This window comes from Pogoniulus pusillus, chromosome Z, assembly GCF_015220805.1.
Source record: "Pogoniulus pusillus isolate bPogPus1 chromosome Z, bPogPus1.pri, whole genome shotgun sequence".
Classification (NCBI taxonomy): Eukaryota; Metazoa; Chordata; class Aves; order Piciformes; family Lybiidae; genus Pogoniulus; species Pogoniulus pusillus.
The window spans coordinates 42,478,686-42,499,238 of record NC_087309.1 but is presented as its reverse complement, the minus strand read 5'-3'; the positions used below and the strand labels follow the sequence as shown (position 1 = coordinate 42,499,238).

Here is a 20,553-nt window from a genome sequence, read left to right as displayed (position 1 = left end):
AGAATATGCACTTCTCATTTTATGTTTGAAAGACATCTATATAATTTTGCACCTACAAGAAGAGCTTTATATACATCAGCATTCCTTGGGCATCTGTGCTTTAAAAAATACAACCAAAATTTGAATTCCACCTACAAAGCTCTAGTATAAAATCAAATTACAGAAATATTTTTTTCCTTTAACTTTCACCCTACCTTTGTGAAGAAAAACAAACTGAAAACACCAGGAACACATCCATACAGCAATTGCAAACCCAGAAAAATCAGACATAATGACAATGTTGAACCGGCTACAGAGTTTCAGTAAAGCCAAGACCAGTTCCCTTTTCTCTCCATATCCCACTGTCAGACTCAAATCCCTGCCAACTCAGACTACAAGTTTCGACGCTAGGTGAGAAATCACTGTCTCTTGCAAAAGGTCCCAAAGCCCCATAATCTGCAAGCATTGCCATTTCACTCCAGGACTACCTAGAAAAGAGTTCCTCAGTCAATTAACAGCACTAAATTCACCAACTCTTTCCACACAGCAGTTGAAACAGGAATCTGTGCTGGAACTAATGCGTACATTCCTGGAGAAAGTTTTTACTTCAATTACCAGTTTCTCATGAAGATTATCCAGTAGTTTTGAATACTATGATACCCTAAAATGAAAAAAGGCAGTAAGTGAAACTGTGCTTTCAAATGGCTTTAGCTTTTTCTGTTCATTTTAATTCAGTGGCCTAAGGGAAGGTAAAACTAATATTGACTGATTCCTGGTTTTCTGTTCAAAATCATCTTATAACTTCTCCTAGTCCATTAAAGTGATGACCTTAAAAACCTTATAGGTTTACAAATTGATAAATAAAGGCCAGTTAGTCCCCCTTCAAGAACATTTAAACAAAAAGCACCTTCAGTAAGATACAACATCTGAGAAAAGGAAGTATTTTGCATTATTCTTGGAAGATTGTTAACCACTTCCAACTTCAAACTAATAATGCAAATAATGTTTAATACTGTGCACTCAACTCTAAAAAAGACAGAATAAATCCTATCACTTTGAGCAAACCAGCTGATACATATACTCTTCAGTTAATTTGTTCCCATTGCCAGTTTCAGAAAGAGAGGTCGTTACATTTATAGAGGTGAAGAACTACCAGTGACTGCTGTTCTCATCTTCACATTACAAAAGCTTCCCAATTCATATGAAAGTATCTATAATAGCAATTTGGTTTTCTAACATTAAAAAAAAGAAGAAGAAAAAAGTCAAGCCTCCTAAAGTTGTATTTCAGTTGTATTTAAAATCCAGCCTTTGTGTTCTGCATCAGCAACTGTTAGGTTTTGCTTTGGTTTGTGATCCTGTTCAAGTACTAGCATGTACTTAGGGCAAATGTGAGGCTCAACTCACCTAAACATTTTCTGATTTTTATTTATTTGATGTAGCACAACTCATGTCTGCTTGAGCTCATTTCTGTAATACTCTGTACACTCACTTAGGTCAAAATACCTTCACGTTTTAAAAAATCTAAACATCTGCAGTTCAAAAAAGTGCCTCTGTAGCTTTTTCTTCCTTCAGAATCAAATTCTTAGTTGCTTACTCCTTGTACTAGACTCATTAAACCAATTTACGATTTTTAAACTGACTTTAAAGCAGCCATAATTTCACTGGATTTTGAGTAAAACAGTTAAGTGAAAATGAAGACCTAATTACTTTCAAGAAAATTAATTCTTTCTTGGAAAGATCAAACTGTAAAATCTCCCATCTAAAGCTTTCCTCCAAAGGTATCACAGGTCTTTTTTTAACAGAAAGAGTCATACGTAAAATTTCAATAAGTTCCATGTTGCCCATACTTCCAAAATCTGAGGATTTATAAATCAGAATCCATTACAAAACAAAAAATCAGATTACAAAATAAAGCAGAGCAGGGTTCCTTTAACAATTCATTTAAAGATAAGCAATACAAACCAGAAACTAGGACTGTTACTTGAAGCAGTATTACTCAAGCAACGAAACAGTCAGAAAAATGTGGGAAATGAGTACAATGTTTCACTGAACCAACTGAAGAAAGGGGAAATTATCCTCCTTGTTACAAAGGAAATCTCTTTCACCCCAAGGGAAACAACAACAACTGAATATGAAGCAATTCCCTGAGATGTGATCAAGAAAGTGTTTACTTCGCTGTGCTCCAGCACGTGAAAGGGTGAAGCAGAAAATTAAACAGGTTATTAGCAAGCAGTCTAGTTAGAGAGGCAGCCATACTAGTTCATAGATCTATACAACCTTGCTGACAACCGTGCTGCACCTTCTAAACCTTGCTTAAAAATATGCAGTGTTAACATGACAGAGTAAAAAAAAAATCTATCCCAGAATTTGTCTGATTATTACAAAGTCACAATCAAATTTAATTTTCAGTTTTGTTATAAATATACATTTTATGACAGAAGTATTAAGAGTGGGATAAAAAAATCTGCATTTCTCACAACTGTGGAATGTGCCCTACTTTAATGATCAGATACCTTATAAGTTTAACTACCATCACTGAAAAAGTCACAGTATGTTGATTTTAAGATCTAAGAAAAGCTTATTATGCTGAAAAACCTTTATGAGGCAAATGTCTAAGAAAAGAGGATGTAAAAAGCATTTTACTTTAAAATTCAATAAGGAATTTACCTCTGTGTTATGAAAATAACCAAAGATCAAGCAAATACTTGTAATCACTAAACATGCAAGATTCGTTTTACTTCCTATCACGAGGTCTAGTATTGCAGCCTCTCAAAAATGAAAACAGTAAATGACAAAGCAGTCTCAACTTTAACAAGGTGTGTAAGTGCTTTTCAAATCACTATGAAACTACATCACATATGTAAAAAGCCAGAAATAAAAACCAGTTTCCAGGAAGCACCGTGGGGAAAATCCATGTATGAAACAAGTCATGCCCTTGTGTCTCACTAATAGACTGATTATGTAAATACTTTTCTCAACAAATTAATCTTATACTAGGTACTGAAAGTGACCTGACTGTGAACTAGAAGCTGAAAACTGACATCATCCATTGAATTAGCTGCTACACTAAATTAGCAGGCAATCTGTGACTAGGGTGACAGAGGCCCAAGACCATGCAGATATCACACAGAAGATACAGCTTTAAAATGGAGTTGGAAAAAGGCTGACTTCAGCCCAGACAGCACAGGACCAGTGAAGAACACACTGTCTCATAATCCTATCTTGAAAAAAATACATGCATTTGCACTGTCAGCTTCAGTTTTATTTCTAACAACAAACACTATGTGAACATTCAGACACAGGGCCTGACCCATACCTCTCTGAATATATCAGACAGGAAAGGTCTCTTTTAGAAGACAGATTTCCCATTACTTTTTATTTGGGTTAAGCATTAGCCAGCCAGCTATGCATCTAGATAAAGTTATAAGCAAGCTGAATAATTTGCTGTTGGTTGGGGTTTTTTTGTTTGTTTGTTTGCTTTTTTAATACCCAGACTCCCCATCCACAGCTTTTGAAAGATGAAAAAAACAAAATCCTATTATTACTGACCACAAACAAGTATACAGTAACCCAACAACTCCTTATCAAAAGTTGCCATGGTAAGAACCAGCCACATTAACAACTTCCCTCGTGAAAGCCAGCTTTATCCCCTCCCAGTTACAAAAACATTACGTTTACTTGAATGTGGAAAGGGAGTAATAGTGCTAGACCCACAGTCTCATTTCCCATTTCCTTTTAGATATCAAAATTAAGACCTTGCCACAATAAGGCTCAGAAATGCAATGAAGTAGACACTGGGCCTTCAAGAGAAAAAGATGCTGCTTCACTGAAGTAGAATGCAAGGGGGGGGGGGGAGAACAAGATCTACATAGCATTTTTTCTGAAGGTGACTATAAACAAAACTGAGGAAAGATTTGCATAGACTCAGTGTAACTGACAAATGCCAAAACCTTGCTCAACTAGAACAAAAACTTTGCTTTCATGTGTATATGCTAATTATTTGTGGTTTCAAGCAAAAAAAGTAGCAAAAAAATTCATTGGGCCACCATTAAATAATAAATTTGTCATCACATCTGCTGCACAAGAAAGCATTTTGAAGTCCATACATAACAATGTCTTCTCTCCAAAGAGTAACTAAAAATATTTAATTGAAAGAGCCTTCTTAAGGTGCCAGTTCCCTTAACACAAGTTCTGCTATTCACAGAGTGAAAGCACAGCTGGTGTTACCTAGAGTAACTCTTTTGCACAGATGACAGCATTTCAGATATGGAGAAACACAACTGCACAAATCAGTCTTCCATTTTTGCCTTTGTACCTGCTTACCAGATGTGCAAATCAGGGAGTTGTGTAGTCTTTTTGACTCTAAAATCAGAGAAATTTAATAATCTTTTGTAGCAATCGTACCTGCATAAAGTGTTCAGTAGCCCTTCCCTTACAAGTTGGAACAAAATTTCCTAATAAGCAAGCTGATCATTTTTTCAAAATCTTCTGGCTCCTTAAACACAACTGTTTGTAGATAAAACTGTCCACTGTATATTAGTGGAGAAAAAGAAAAAGAGAAGGGGGACAAATATTCTGACTTGTGACAACTTTCACTGCTATATCCTTTGACTGGGTTTTAACCATGGCAGAAACTCACCATTCTTAGTTATTTCACAAATTAGCATGGTCCACCTTGCTAATCAGACAGGTCCCATACCAAGATTTATTGTAGCTGAAGGCCACAAGATGCACAGCACTTAACAAGTCATTCAGAGTATGACAGGCTTTATGCTAGCATAGCCTTGCTGCCAGTAGCTTGACAAATCTGACAAGCAGAGAAACCTCAAAACACTGCAAGAGTTACGCATAAGTCCCCAAGGGAGGTATAGTCATAATTCAGGTCCTGATGTTCCTCTGAATTGGGATTCACATTTGCACAATATGTCAATTACAGGTATTTCACCTATTTAGCATCAGTCTTGCTTTACTTCAGCATAAGATACCAAACCCACAAATGGGATAGACATAAAATACAGGCTTGCTCACAAAAAATACCAATAAAGCCTAAAAGGCTCCACAACTGCATCAGCTTTACTAGAGGCTTACTCACAGAATTAAAACATGTATTTATGGTTATGCTGCCTAGAAAGAAACATTGGAATTAAAAAAAAAATGTCAAGGACTCATTTTGATGAAGCTCCTCTGGAACTTTGTCTACATGGTAGAACCTGGCAGATTTCCTACTAGTTCCCCCTTGCTAGCTCCTCGGCAGTCCACTCTCTGGGCTGAAAGGAAGCCAAAAGCTAAAAGTTCTGGCTGTGCTCTCCCCTGCAGACTTGATTCCCAGGGTCTACAAGTGGCCTGCCCTGGCGCCAGACCTATTTGCAGTCAATTCTAAAATACAGGAATTTAATTCATACATGCTGATTACAAAACGCTGAAGCATTTGTCCCTCTCCACTAGGCTTTGCTAGGCATCCTCACTAGTGGAAGAACTGTGAAATACTGTCACAAACATGCAGCTCACAGCAGGTCAGAACAAGCAAACAGGAGAGCGGAGCCATTTTCTGCTGAGGTACTACAGTGATTCATACACTTCAACATGTTTATCAGGACAAGATATTTTACCATTGTACCTGAGCATGCTGCAACACAACCACATGCTTAATAAACAAAACTGAAGATAAAGCAGCACTGTTCCTCTTAGCGTACATATAGAGCTTCCTACAGAGATAGCTAATCAGCAAAGATTTTTACACAAACAATGTATTTCAAGACCAAGTATAACTCTACTCCAAATGAGTTTAGGAACATAAACATTAAACAGTTTAATTAGCTCAATACCATTAGAGAACATAGCAGAATGATCTGGTTAAAGACAATACCAGTCTGTGAAATGACAGAGTTTTTACAAACGTTTGTGATGTTATTAGTAAACATTACGAAGTAGCCCCAGAACAACAGCCAGGGAAAGTTACTAACGTTGATGTATTTGGTGCAGACAGTAAACGTTTGAAACAGATGTCATCAAGATCTTTCCCAGGGACATTTTATAAGGCAACTTTCAGCTCAAAGCCTTACAACATTTTTCTTCCCCTTCAGAAAAGAAAATAGTTCAGCTTCGACTGTAGAAAAGAAACAGAATTTGTAGAAGAGTTTAGAATTGCAGCCTGGAAAACCCAATGTCTTTTGTGGATAGAAAAAAAACTTGGCTTGAGAAATTCTTCTGGGCTGGATCAGCACACCTGACACAAGGAAACACTTCACATGTTTATTTTACTGGTTTGCTGCTTTCTAACCTTTTCCCTCCTGTTTTACACTCCCAGGAAAGTCACTCGGGCTTATCCGAGTTTGAAGCACAAAGGAAAAAGCTTTGTTTTAAAGAACTGAGTCCTCCACTATAAGCAGTATAACTGAAACAAGTGACGAGAGTAACCATTTTCAACAGAGGCATGCTGACCTGCAGCAGAAGCCAAAAGCAAGGATCAGACATTGCACCACTGTAATACACTACAGTAATTTTAAATCGCCCTGTAACATCTAAGTAAAACATTTTCCCAATCATTCTTATTTCTCCTCACTCAGCTTGCTGAAGGTATCAGCATACATTGGTTTCCATAAACACATCCTCAGTACGACACCTTATAACTCTGCACAGATGGAACATGTCTTAGTTTAATCCAAAATATTTGATTACTCAGGTCGCTGATGTGGATTACCTACCTTCTTAAAAAAAGTCAGTCTCAGTGTCAGTCTGAGTGTCAGTCTGCAAGACAATTTCACAGTAAGAGAAATCAAATAGGTCGCCAAATCCTTTCTGTATCAGTTTGGAATAATGCATTTTCAGAATGACAACCCTGAAGCCTACCCTCAAGAGATCTGTGTTTCTTAATGAATTTCATTTCATGTCTTCTTGTACAGAAGACCAGGGAGGAGCTTCTTCTTCTCCCTTTACTTGTAATACTGACTTAAAATAAACACAGAAAACAATCTGTGAGTCTTCAAGACCTCTTCCTCATGTAACTCTGCTCTCCCTCCCAAGAGTCCCTGGTGAGGATAAGGAATATGCAGTTTTATCTCAGAATAAATTCTTGACAGAGGAAAAAAAATGAATTCTCAGTTAATTTTAAGATGCTTGAAGAATGTATGAACATGACGGTGTCAAGCAGGATGTAGCAGTATAGGAACTCCTAACCCTGGAGTTGAAAACAGAAAGCTAGTTCTGCTACTTACAGTGACCTTGCCAGAAGCCAGCAGGCAGTGAAGAGCCTGACTGCATTAGCGCAGTATAGAAAACAACAGTTTTCACACTTTCAGTGGAAAACTTAACAGAAATCCCAGTGCCCAGGCACTTCATACATGCTGGGCACCCAACATGCCTGCAGAGATCAGGAAACTTAGCATATTGAGCTATTCATTACAGATAAATGCAGAATTTACAATTAAGAACCCAACAGAATGCTCTTCCGTAGCTACAGAAGAGCTTGTATTCTGGAACTATATGCAGGTAATATTGAAATAACTTAAAAAATAATACTATATTAATATATATAAGTTTAAGAGAATTCATATTCACTCCATTTTAAAACCAGCTCTTTATATTTCCATTGCAAGTCTGAACTTCAACTTTACACAACTATATGAGGCATCACTTTGAGTTTATTAACAAGAATAATCTAAAATTTTGTTTTAAAAAACTTTTTCTTTCTTTCTTTTTTTTTTTTTTTTTAACTTCAACATTTGAAGTACTGGCTCTCTGCAATTTTAGTGGCTGAATGGAACAATCCTGAAGATACAAGCATGGTGGTTGTACAGACCAAAAATCCTTGGTGATAAGATGGTATTTAAGAGAAGCAACTAGTGAAATGAAATGCATACCCATGGGGCAAAACAAGGAGTCTTAGTGGCATACCTTTGAGTGTTAACTACTAGCTCAAAAAAGAACCTGATAGTCATTGCCCGCAGCTGACTCATTTTAGTTTGCTCAAAAGCAACAAAGATGCTCATGAAAAGGAGTAAGCGCTCAGGAAACAGGCCAGATGTCAGCGTAGTCTAGCAGATGCAAGTCGTTTCTTTCAGCATTTTACTCTTACCTTCCACAGTGACACTGGGTAAGTCACAAGATGTTGCAGTATCAAGCACAGTGAAAAATCTATTGATGAGAAATACTAGGAAAGAATTTAAGTCCCTCAGTATAGTGAGTGCATTAGCAGCCATTCCACTAAAAACTAGAGTATTATGACAAGAGAGATGAGAACAAACAGTGCTCTGTTACATTTCCATGAATTATGTGTGTGGTTTACATTTCAGGGACACAAAAGAAATTATGTAGAAACTGAAACAAAGGTAGACTGACTTGAATTTCGCTTTAATACCACTACAGAGAAACAGGAATATTCAATGACATAAGTTTAAAGAATAAAACACTTTATGCAAACACCTTCAAATCCTTAGTCATCAAATGCTGAGCACTAGTGAAAAAGTGGATATTTGAAAAAAATTGGAAGGAAGTGATCAGCTCCAACAGCTTTTAAGAGAATTTGAGAAGTACTTTATATTTTGAGACACAAGACAATTTGCAATTTAAAATGGCTCTTAATTATCAAGTAAATATAATTGTGGTTTTTCAGGACATATTTCAGCCAAGACCCAATAAAACTCATCTTTCAACAACAACAAAAATCTACAGCAAAACCTATAAACCCCTCAATCAACTAAAACATAAAAGAAACCAAGAAACAAAAAAAAACCAAACCACAAAAAAAAAAAAAATCCAAACATATCTTATTAAAAAAAATAATCAATTCTATTCACCACAGAGCAGGATTCTCCAGTTCTCCAGTGTGGTGAGAACAGGAAACAGGAAGTGCCCTCCAGGCAACACACTCAGCCTCTGTGTATAGATTAAAAAGGAAGGGAGCAACAGAAAGTAATTTTGCACTTAACCACGTTCTCCTAGTCATCTAGAGACAACTAATGAAGCCTTCTTGCTTTCTTTGAGCTGTATTTCTAGAGTTCTAAGTGAAAGCAATTCAGCTAATAAGTAAACCAGGATGACTCTTGTGTCTTTGAAGAGAATCCTTCAAGAACCTCAAGATCAGCATTAAACTCAGAGTTCAAACCGTATCTGTTTTCCTAACACGACCACTGCTGAAAACCTGCTTCACAAGTTTGCTTAAAGAACAACCACATAGCAATGTATAATTTCTATTTTAAAAAAGCTTATCCAAGTTTCACCAATACCAAATGACAGCAAATGCCAACAGCATTCCCAGTCACCCCAAGTGGTTTTTTCTACTCCTGCCTTATCCTCTTCTGCACCAGACTTAACTTTTCCACAGCTGCACTATTACTTTTACTCCAACTTAATATAACAACAAATACATCAGTGCACTAAAGGATCTCATTATGTTCAAATCCATCATACGGGAAAAAAAAAACTTCAAATGTTGTACTCTACACGTTTGACCTTTGAGAATAAAGCACATGTCCATACACAGGTATTGTAGAGAGCAGTATTCAGTCTCCACTGTCACTCAGTGGAGTCTGAACCTTTGGTATCACTAAATCCAGTGAGACAGAAAGCTCCAGATTAGTTAGCTACAATCTATTTACTTAGCATAGGAACAAAGAAACTGCCATACCAGATCAGACCATTTAAGCAGAACCCTACTACTTGAAATAACTAAGAGTGATAAAAATCAGACGTGGTAGAGGGTGACCCTCTTCCAAAAGCACTCTCAAGCCACACACCACAGAATAGGTAGGTACTGAACTTTCTCTCACAGTGGTATCCAGCTCAAAATAGAAACAGACAAAATCGTGACTTATTTAAGCAGCTGGTTAAAAATATCCAGCATTATGGACTTGATTAAAAGACATAAAATTGTATTTTATCTTGGCTAAGAATAGTGAAGGTCAATAATAAACAGTATGTGTTCTCTCAGCTACATTCTGACAATACAAACAGAGAAATATATAATAATTTAATTTAAAAATAAATAAAAAAGCAAGTCATACCTTGGCCATGCTGCACTTTCACTGTACCTGCTCTCTCTCTGTTCCTGCCCCACTTCCCTATCCAGTGTTCTGTTAAAGTGTTTATGCCCTCCTCTCAAAGTCAAAGGTGCCACAAATCCAAGCTTTTCCAAGCACATTTGTACATAGTCAAAACTTTGATTTTACAGCTTATCTTTGGGGTCTCAAGCAAGGGTAGAAAAGTAACTGCAGAAGACACAATCTATAAAGGCTGTTCTACAGCTAAACTATCAGAGAAGTCTCCCCTATCTAGCATATGAATTTTCAAACAATTTTCACACAAGTCACCACTGTACATGGTTAACATATGCAGAAAAGATGAACTGCAGCATTTCCTGCTTTTCATTTTTATAAAAACATGGTTACGTCAGTATAACTAATCCTGTACTTCGGGATGCAATAAGTCACCTACACCAATTTCAGACACAAATAAACATCACTTAAAGGACTGAGATGTTTTAAAATAACACTGTTAAGGTCCCGGAAAAAGGGGTACATTTTGTTCCCATGGAATTCCCTAAAGTAACAGGAAAATCATGCCAGAGCTATCAGTGAACTCACTGTTTGGATTAGTTCATATAAACCAAACCAATATAGTGTCAGTATAGATATAGGGTCAGACGTCTGAAGTGCTTTATGTTGAAGCTGCACTTCCTAATAAAACAAGTACCTCCTCTTACAGTGACATAAAAAGATTGTTTACAAAGTTCACAGCTTTTAGTGAAAATATCTGCTTTACTGCTGTGACAAGCAGAATACTTGAGAAATTAAAGAAAAACAGGTAATATTTACATTTAAGGCTCAATATCAAAGTCAGCTTCCCTCCTCAGCTTCATTGTGAGGCTCATGCAGGTCTTCCAGCACCAACAGAAATAGAAAACTTACTCAAAAACAAAGTAACTGTAATACCAAAGGGACTGATAGGGGGATTTTGGAACAAGCACACTATTTTTTAGCTAAACAGTACATCCTTTACAGGAAAGCACAACTACTGTATTTAAAAACAGAGTATAAAAAACTTTCACATAATACATTATTTTGATTTATGTCCTTCAGTTTGACTCTTAGTAAATGTCTGGGCAACAGCTGCACACAAATTTAATGTGCAATATGCAACTTTTACATACAAATTAATCAACTTCCTTTGGCTAAAACAAGTCTATATTGCAGGAAGGCATGAGAGGTATTTAAAACTCTTGATACAGCCTGACAAAGTAGCACTTTGTCTAACATCTGTGTACTAATAATGCAACATACAGAGTTGCTGAGATACCCTACAAATGCTTATATATGGTATTTTGAAGAATAATCACTATTACTACTGCTACATATTTTAACTGTACGTATGATAGCGTACATTGAATTTATCTCACTAATTACTAAAGAGAGAAGTACTTGGCATTTAGCATTTCCATGATTTGCTAATATCCCTAGTCAAATGACAAAGAGCATTTAGAAGGGCTGGAAGTTGTAGAGACACTCAAAACACTGACGTGTCCAAATGCAGGTACCCAAAAGAAAGCAAAACTGTTCATGCAAAAGAAAAAAAGAAAAAAAACAAAAAACAAAACAAAACAAAAAAACCAAACAAACAACACAGATGCTCTGTCACTGCTGCTGCGGAACTGCCTAGCAAGGACAGCCTGCATTTTTAAACCTATATATGTGGCATTAATGCTGAATAGTAGAGGATCAGGAAAATCTAACTCACACTTGCTATTGAGCTATTTTAAATGTGTTCTGACGTGGATTCTGTTTTCCTTGAAAACCATGAAACTGGTTACTATAGTAATATAAAATCCAGTACACTACAATTTCAGAAACAAAGATAGTGCTAAGGGTCATACAAATACAGGTTACTTGCTAACATCCATACATCTCACAACAGTGCTTCAGATTTCCTATGAACCCTACTGTAAGTACAGAGGCATTTTCTTATTTCTCATGACTGCAGGGTATCTAGTACCTTTATGCTGCCCTAGAAATAGACCAAAATCGGCCTGGATTCCTGAAAAATCATAAAAACAGTACAGTAGTCTAGAAAATAGTTCTAAGATTTTTGTTTACGATAAATAAGCCTTTTAAAAAATACCCTTGAGGTTTAACTGATGTCAGACATAAATGAAGTCATGCTAGCTTAAACAGCTAGCCAAGCTGTAAGACAGTATTAAACCCCATCCCTGGATAGTAATACTATATCCTTAGACTACATAATCCATATAATATAAAACCTTACATGTAGCCCATATGAAACGGTGAACTGCACATCAAAATTACACCGTCACGACTGCAGTGCCTGCCCCCACACATACCAGTTGGAACTAGCAATCGCACAGTAAAGCTTTAATGTGGTCTAAAGTACTTAAACAGCTTCACCATAGACAGTTTACTTTCATCCTGAATACTTCTACACATGTCAAAACAAGCAGAATATGGACAGTTCTATGAAACCTAAAGAACTCAGCACATAACACATACAAAAGGCAAATAAAGGCTATAAACATCAAGGCACTAAGGGAAAGCACTGAAATATATCACCTATACTAAACCACCACAAAACTACTTTCCCTTGGAAAAAAAATGGAGGACACTGCATTTCTGCAATTTTACGATGCTGTGAACTGGAATTAGGCTTCGGATAAGTCCTTTTAAAAACAAACAAACAAACAAACAACTCCTTCAGTTCGTGCACCACGCTACCACACAGCGCGGGGAGCGGTCAGGTGCCCGGTAAGCACTCGAGGTAGGCGCACAGCCACCGCCCGAAGCATAACGCAGCTCCAGCCTGGCACCGCAGAGCTGTGGGCAGAGTCCGCGGGCTTTCCTCGTCCCGAGGGTTGATACATCCGGCCCCGGTTCCGCCGCCACCACCTCGAGCTCACACTTCAAAGACTTTCGGGACTCCGACACAAAAGCATTCCCCGCAAACACACGCGTCACCCCCCGCGGCTCGGCTCCTACGACGCCGGCCACCGGGCCCCGCGCAGCCCCGCGCCGCTGACAGCTGAGGCAGGCCGAAGGGGCAGCTCGGACGCCACTCCTACCCACCCCACGCGCCAAGTCTTCCCCGCGCCCCGTGGGAAGGCGGCAGACGAAAGCTGTCCGCCGCATCCCAGCCCTGAGCTCCGCGGGCAGCTCCCTCTGCCCCCGCATCCGCCACCGGCCCGTGGACAGACAGCAGCCGGACGCTCGCGAGGGTGGACGGGGCGCTGAAGCCTACCCCAAGGCATCCACGCGGAAACAGACTCGCCGCCGCCGTTGTCACTCGCGGACGCCCCCGGTCGAGTCCTGGCCACTCACACATACCATCTCCCGTCGGAGCCCACTCACCTCGGCGGGGGCGACGGCTCCATCCTCCGCTCCGCGACAGGGTCGGTCCCCGCTGGGATCCCCGCCGGCAGCGGCTCCAGGAGCTCGGAGCAACGGCTGGGGGAAGCAGCCGGGCTGGCGGGGCTGGAGTGTGGCGGCCTGGGTAGGTAGTGAAGCAGCAGCGTCTCGGGGGGCTCTGGCGAGGAGGAGGAGGAGGAGCAGTCGGCGGCCGGGGCGGCGGTGAGGAAGTTGGGCGCCTCGGGCAGCCGGTCCAGCTCCACACTCCGTACTTTGCGCAACTGCTTCCGTCTCCAGTCAGAGCGCTGCTCCCGGCAGCCGCCGCCGCCCGCCTCCCGCAGGAGCTCCCCGCCGCTCCCGGCGACACTCCCCGCAATGGCACCGCCCTTCAGGTTCCCGCAAGCAGAAGTGGCGGCCGCCTCCCCGCCGCTGCCCGAGGATAATCCCAACGACGAGGCGTGATTCCCTGCCGCTGCCGCCATTTTCTCTGGCGGGTTACATCGGGCTCCTGAGGACCGGCGGCAGCCAGCACTCCTAACCACTGCGGAAACAACGCTGCCTGCGCAAACGGCGTAGGGAGGGGGGCGGGAAACGGGTGCCAATTGGTGGCGGCGAGCCTCGCGGGGCGGGGCAGCCGCCTGTAGGTGCAGCAGGGCGGGGTCACGCATGCTCCCGCCCCGCCCGCCCCCGCGCAGGTGTCGGCGGTTGGAGGGAGCCGCGCCCACCGTCTCGCGACACGTCGGCTCTTCAGGGGCCGGGCCTCCTTCAGGCCCGGCAGTGCGGGACGTGCCTGGCTGCGCCTGAGAGCGGTCGGAGGTGCTGGGCAGGGAGGAGGTTCCCGCCCCCACGCATCCCTTCCCACGTGTGGGAGATGCTCCGGCGGACATAGGGTGGAGGTCCACCGCCTGGATCGGCAGTTGGTCTGCGGGGAGCTGGGACGCTCCCAACTCCGGGTGGCGCCGCGACCACCTTGTAGCACTTCTGTGTGCCTTCTCTCCCCAGCCTCCCCAAAACTTCCCTAGGCGATGTCTTCCCCGGTAGCCGATCGAGATGCGCGGAGAGAGTAAAGTATCTGCGGTGCCGTGCTTCGCTGCGGCAAGCTGCCGGGAAATCGCTGCCGTGCCCGAGTTTACCAGCTCAGTCCTCTCTGGGAGTAGTAGGGCGTTCAATGCACATCTGCGTTACAGCCTGCCTGCGCGCTGCTTCGCGGAGCTGCCCTCACTCGGCAGGCACCGCTTCCCTCGTCTTCGGATACTTAGCCATATCTGTAACTACTCAGAAGCGTTAATGTATCGTCGAAGCACACTGGTTTCCATCTGTACGCACATCTACTTTAAAATCATAGCCTGCCACACTGGTCTACTGCTGCGCCTGTTTTCCCAAGAGACTGCGAGAGAGAGGAAAGGCAGGAGGTATCACATGACCAGAACCTTGGGAAGGTCCGAGTAAAATCTGCTCTTGGTCTAGATTTCCTTTCGACCATAATTGGGTGACTTCACTTTCAATCTCCGAGCTGCAGAGAAGAGATCTAAGATTTTGCGAGAGTAACAGAACATACATTACTGTCAGAAGGGTGCTGTTTCACCAGTCTAACTATTTGAAGTTGAATTAGTCTGCAATGGAAAAAAGAGAACTATACTGTGCATATCAGGCTATTTTCAGAGTGGTGTGATTTTTGATACAGTAGCAGTTCAAAGCACTTTTGTTAGCTGAATATTCTAAGTTTATTTTTCAGAGTTCTGTAAGTATTTCCCAACTGTGACATTAACTAATGATTACTAGTGTGACCACTTTGCTGGGATCACTGCTTTGGTCTGAACCATTAGTTGCATGAGAAGTGCTGCCTAATGGAAGTATTTTATTTCTTACATATGTAATCAAATATTGACCTAAATGTAACATTTGTTCTGAAGACGACAGAGCTGATTAAAAAGAATTCTTTAAGAGCAAAAGCCTAAGGATGCTAGCAGTATTCTGTGCAATTGTGAGAGTATCGGTATGCATATGGCCTCAGGGTCACACTGAATGAATCACTTAGGTTGTCTGTAAAGATACCAAGCTGTTACTACCTTTCGGAAGGTTTTTTCGGTGAAGGATGCTGTAACAAAGTCAGTTGTGTTCATTGTCATCATGTAAGGAGAGTACCTTTGGGATGTCATCTAAATATGCCCTTATAATGTACAACTTAAGGATGTAGTTTATCATGAAGTTAATTGTGAATTCCATAAAGACAGTGTTTCATGCTTATTAAAGTATCTACTATAAGTTAGGGACAGTTGTCTGAAAAATTCATAAACCAAGCTCATTGTAAAAGTAAGTATGTTACTAAATACAGGGAAGAACAAAGTATGTGCTTTGTAACCATGATATGAAATTAGTTGTGTGAAATTTGTGAAGCATATGGTTGAAATGAACTCAAATTATTGCCAGTAATTGTCACTTAACCTGCATATACAAAGGATCCTCTAGCCTACAAGAGGAAAAAAGCTCTGACAAAACAGTGCACTAGTAATTTTTTTTCAGATATTAACCCACAAATATGAACAAACCCCAACCAAACCAAAACCTTTATTCTTTTAAACTATTCTAAACAGAAAAAAAAAAACAAACCCACAACCAAAAAACCCTGCTTCAAGAATTGACTAAACACCCGTCATATGGAGGAGGAGTATGGCTCTGAATAGCAGTTGGTTAGAAAAAGATGTGGAGATAAAAAAGTAAGTCTCTAACAAAAGTAAATGGAGGAGATAAGAATGCAGACACATCCTTTTGTTTTGACACTCCTAGAGGGCAACTGTCCCAGAGTGCTAAGGCTTCAATAAGTCTTAAAGGAGATGGAAGCCTGAGAGATTCAAGGTAAAATGCCAGAGTGGCAGTGGTTTATTGAGGAATACACCTTTCCACTGAGGTGAAATGATTTTTAGAAAGCAGCTAAGAACAGGGCAAAAGTAGGGATGGTGCAAGGCATCAGTGTGAGAAATAATAACTAAGTGTACATATGTGCTGTCACCATATCTATTAAGGCAAGACTTTACTGTGTGAGGCTAGCACTATAAAGGTTTTGAGTTACTTTTGAACAAGATGAAAACTGGAAAAGCCTCAGTGTCTATAAACTAATAATAAAATACATGGCATGCCTTTTAAGGCTTGTTTGTCTTCTGATCATTGGCTGACCTCCAACTCTAATGAATAACATTTTGCCTGTGGTCTTTGTATTCACCTTATTGTTTCAAATGCATTTTTCTCCACTCTGCTTTTTTTTTTTAGGGCAGCACACCATCAAACAAGAAACCATCTGCCATGCCACATTGCAGGATGTTAGGCAATGCAATACCTACATGCAGCATAGATTTATGTACAATATAGAGGCTCTGCTGGAGGAACCAAATTCTGCAGTAATTGACCATGCTAACTGATGTATGTGTTTTCTTGTGATCTGCTCTTAAAAGTTCTTTTGCATTTAATCAATGTAAGTTGACCTGATTGTAAAAAGCATAAAACTTACTGTGCCTTCTGCACAGATTATTTCTTAGTCTATCTAAAATACAGCCCTTGAGGGCAATATGAGACTTCTGGCAGTTTTCAGTGGGTTTGTTTCCCCTCAGCCTTCAAGGAGTGGTGGTCAGGGTTTGTTATGAAACAGAAGCCTTTGGCCTCAAATTAGCATCATGCAACATTTGAAACATCAACTGTTGTACACAAAGAGACTTCTATTGGGAATACACTAAATTTTTGCAAACCAAGGAGTTTCCTTGTTGCACAAAACTTGTAACAGTGTTGTGAACAGTCAGCAGTTTTCAATATGCTAGATACAGGAATCTGTCATGTCCCTGAATACAAAACAAGCAACATGATGCACAAATAAAATAAATATGAGAGATAATACACTCCATAGTTTCTAGTCTTGACTAAGTATACAAACTAGATTCTGCCTATTTTTCCCATCTGTCTGAAAGACTTATGCCCATGTTGATCTTCCATTCATTCTTTCCATTGTGAGAAAGAGAAAACAAACCTGCTCCTAAGCCATAATCCTTTCCTGTTTGCTTCTCTCTGTGATGGAGAAGTCAAGCAACTAAATGAGGACATGGAATCTGCTATCCTTTTCATTCCTGCTTCCTAGGACCAGGTGAGAATCTGCTGGTGTCTCTGTTACCTGTAGAGATGCTTTGTCATCTTGCAGATGCTCAGTCCTTCGTAGTATGAGAGGTGTGCCTTTTAGAAGAAATTCCACCCCAGAAAATCAGGATGCCGTATCACTTTTCAGGAGAGAGATAACCAGGTAAAACTAGAATCTATTACAGGGAATTCTATGTATTTAATGCAGGCATTAAGAATACCTAATCTTCCTGTTTAACTGTCTCTCTTACTGATTTACCTATTCACTTCAGCATGATTCCCATGGATTTTTTTTCCTTATGTTTCTGTTCACTTAGACCTGAACTTCTGTTTTTGTGCATTTTGGATCCATGAAACATAAGATTGCATCTTGACCTAAGTGTCAAACACTTCTAAGAAAGACACATGAGTAGTAGAGCAACCAGTAAGCTAGACTGCAGTCCTTGTACAGTAGAAGTCTATCCTCTGCCTTGATTTCTTTTTTTTAACTTTTTTTGGTCTCCAGTTTGTGCATCTTGCACTAAATATTAAAATCAGTTCAATTTTTACCTCAGATAGTTTTTCAAATATCAGTACTTTGTTGTCTAATGTGGATATTCTTCCTGGCTGTGCTACAGAGGATTTTTTAATGACTCTGAGTAAGTCAATATCCATTTGTGGTTCATTTTTTGTGATTGGGTATAACAAATACATTTAGCTACCTCAGGCCTGAGGCAAGGCTGAGGGCTTTAATATTACTGAGTTTCCAGGAAAATCCTTATTCAAAAGAAGTATAGTAATAAAGTCAGCAAGACCTGTTAGTCCTCCTCTTATACATCACTTATGAAGAGCTACCAAAATTATTGCACCCTTCAACTATTTTTCATGTGTTCTCCCAGACTACTAAATTGAGGACATTGCTCTAACATGGATCAGCAGTTATGCCCGTTTTAAACATCAGTGTAAACACCCATGCCCTCCAGGGGAAAGCAACTGTACCCTTTCCACAAGAAGAGTGGGATGGAGGAACCTGGGAACTATAGACCTGTCAGCCTGACCTCAGTGCCAGGTAAACTGATGGAGCAGGTTATCTTGAGGATGATAAGACCACACCTGAGGGATGGCAAAGGGCTCAGGTCCAGCCAGCATGGGTTTAGGAAGGGCAGATCCTGCCTCTCCAACCTGATCTCCTTCTATGATCAGGTGACCCGCTTGGTGGATGTGGGGAGGCCTGTGGATGTGGTCTATCTGGACTTCAGCAAGGCCTTTGACACTATCCCCCACAGCAAACTGCTGGCTAAGCTGTCAGCCCATGGCTTGGATGGCAACACTCTGTGCTGGGTTAGGAACTGGCTGGAGGGCTGAGCCCAGAGAGTGGTGGTGAATGGTGCCACAAGCTGGTGACTGTCACTAGTGGTGTCCCTCAGGGATCAGTGCTGGACCCCATCCTCTTTAACATCTTCATTGATGATCTGGATGAGGGCATCGAGTCAGTCATTAGCAATTTTGCAGATGACACTAAGATAGGGGCAGAAGGGCTCTGCAGCAGGACCTTGACCGCCTGGACAGATGGGCAGAGTCCAATGGGATGGCGTTCAACAGCTCCAAGTGCTGGTGCTGCACTTTGGCCACAACAACCCCATGCAGAGATACAGGCTGGGGTCAGAGTGGCTGGAGAGCAGCCAGACAGAGAGGGATCTGGGGGTGCTGATTGATACCCGCCTGAACATGAGCCAGCAGTGTGCCCAGGTGGCCAAGAGAGCCAGTGGCATCCTGGCCTGCATCAGGAATGGTGTGGTCAGCAGGAGCAGGGAGGTCATTCTGCCCCTGTACTCTGCACTGGTTAGACCACACCTTGAGTACTGTGTTCAGTTCTGACCCCCCCAGTTTAGGAGGGACATTGAGATGCTTGAGCGTGTCCAGAGAAGGGTGACGAGGCTGGTGAGAGGTCTTGAGCACAGCCCTACGAGGAGAGGCTGAGGGAGCTGGGATTGGTTAGCCTGGAGAAGAGGAGGCTCAGGGGTGACCTTATTGCTGTCTACAACTACCTGAGGGGTGGTTGTGGCCAGAGGGAGGTTGCTCTCTTCTCTCAGGTGGCCAGCACCAGAACAAGAGGACACAGCCTCAAGCTACGTCAGGGAAAATTTAGGCTTGAGGTGAGGAGAAAGTTCTTCACTGAGAGAGTCATTGGACACTGGAATGGGCTGCCCAGGGAGGTGGTGGAGTCGCCGTCCCTGGAGCTGTTCAAGGCAGGATTGGACGTGGCACTTGGTGCCATGGTCTAGCCTTGAGCTCTGTGGTAAAGGGTTGGACTTGATGATCTGTGAGGTCTCTTCCAAACCTGATGATACTGTGATACTGTGATACTTTGAGACCCAGGAGACTAGCAATACCTAAGTTTTCCTTTACACTACTGCCTTATCCACTGGCTTATCCACATCTCTTTCAGCTTAGGCTCTTATTATTCCTTCAGCTCTGTGAGACAGAGGCATAGAATATAAACACAGCTTTTAGTAAACTGGGAGCTTTTCTCCAGTAGAAGCTATATATTTCCAAAGCACATAGAAACAGATGCAAACTCTTATTTTTGTCTCTAGGAGCTGTATGGCAACCTACTGAAAGGGAGTGTGAAGGGTCAGCCTGGAATAAAGACCACTTTCTCACTCCCATCAGAGAGTACCCCACAGTCATTTATTTCCTCTAAGTGCTGCTCTGTCATCCTTCTACCAGCAGCAGAACCATACAGTACCGACATTAAACTACAGTTGCTAGAGGACAGTAGCGTGACAACAGCATAAACAGTCAGCCATTAGCAAACACAAAATGAAGGCCAAGTAATTTTGGTGTGTCTCAGCATGGCTGTGGGCTGCAAATCAACAATCTCATGTGATTGGTATATCAAGCCCATACATCACATATCTTATAAGGGTACTGTAGAAAAGGAGCAGATGAACAATAAAAATTAACAGCTACTTCTACATAACTGCTCTTCTAAATAATCATCAGATAGGCAAGGAAATGGCAAGAACATCTTCCACAGACTACCCTATTTGCTTTTGCTGGAGCCAGTGCACATCAGAATAATAATTTCTGGGTACATCCAGCCTAACATATTATCTCCTTTTTGTTT

At 41.2% G+C, this 20,553-nt stretch overlaps 1 protein-coding gene across 1 annotated transcript in view; it reads right to left on the bottom strand.

Annotated features, from left to right (window-relative positions):
* MAP3K1 (mitogen-activated protein kinase kinase kinase 1) overlaps positions 1-13,847 on the bottom strand; it is a 65,798-nt gene extending 51,951 nt beyond the window's left edge. The window contains exon 1 of the mRNA XM_064176569.1: positions 13,329-13,847. Within this exon, the coding sequence (XP_064032639.1) occupies positions 13,329-13,807 (479 nt within the window). The 5' untranslated portion in view covers positions 13,808-13,847. The remainder of the gene's footprint in view (positions 1-13,328) is intronic.
* Positions 13,848-20,553: the final 6,706 nt, after the last annotated feature.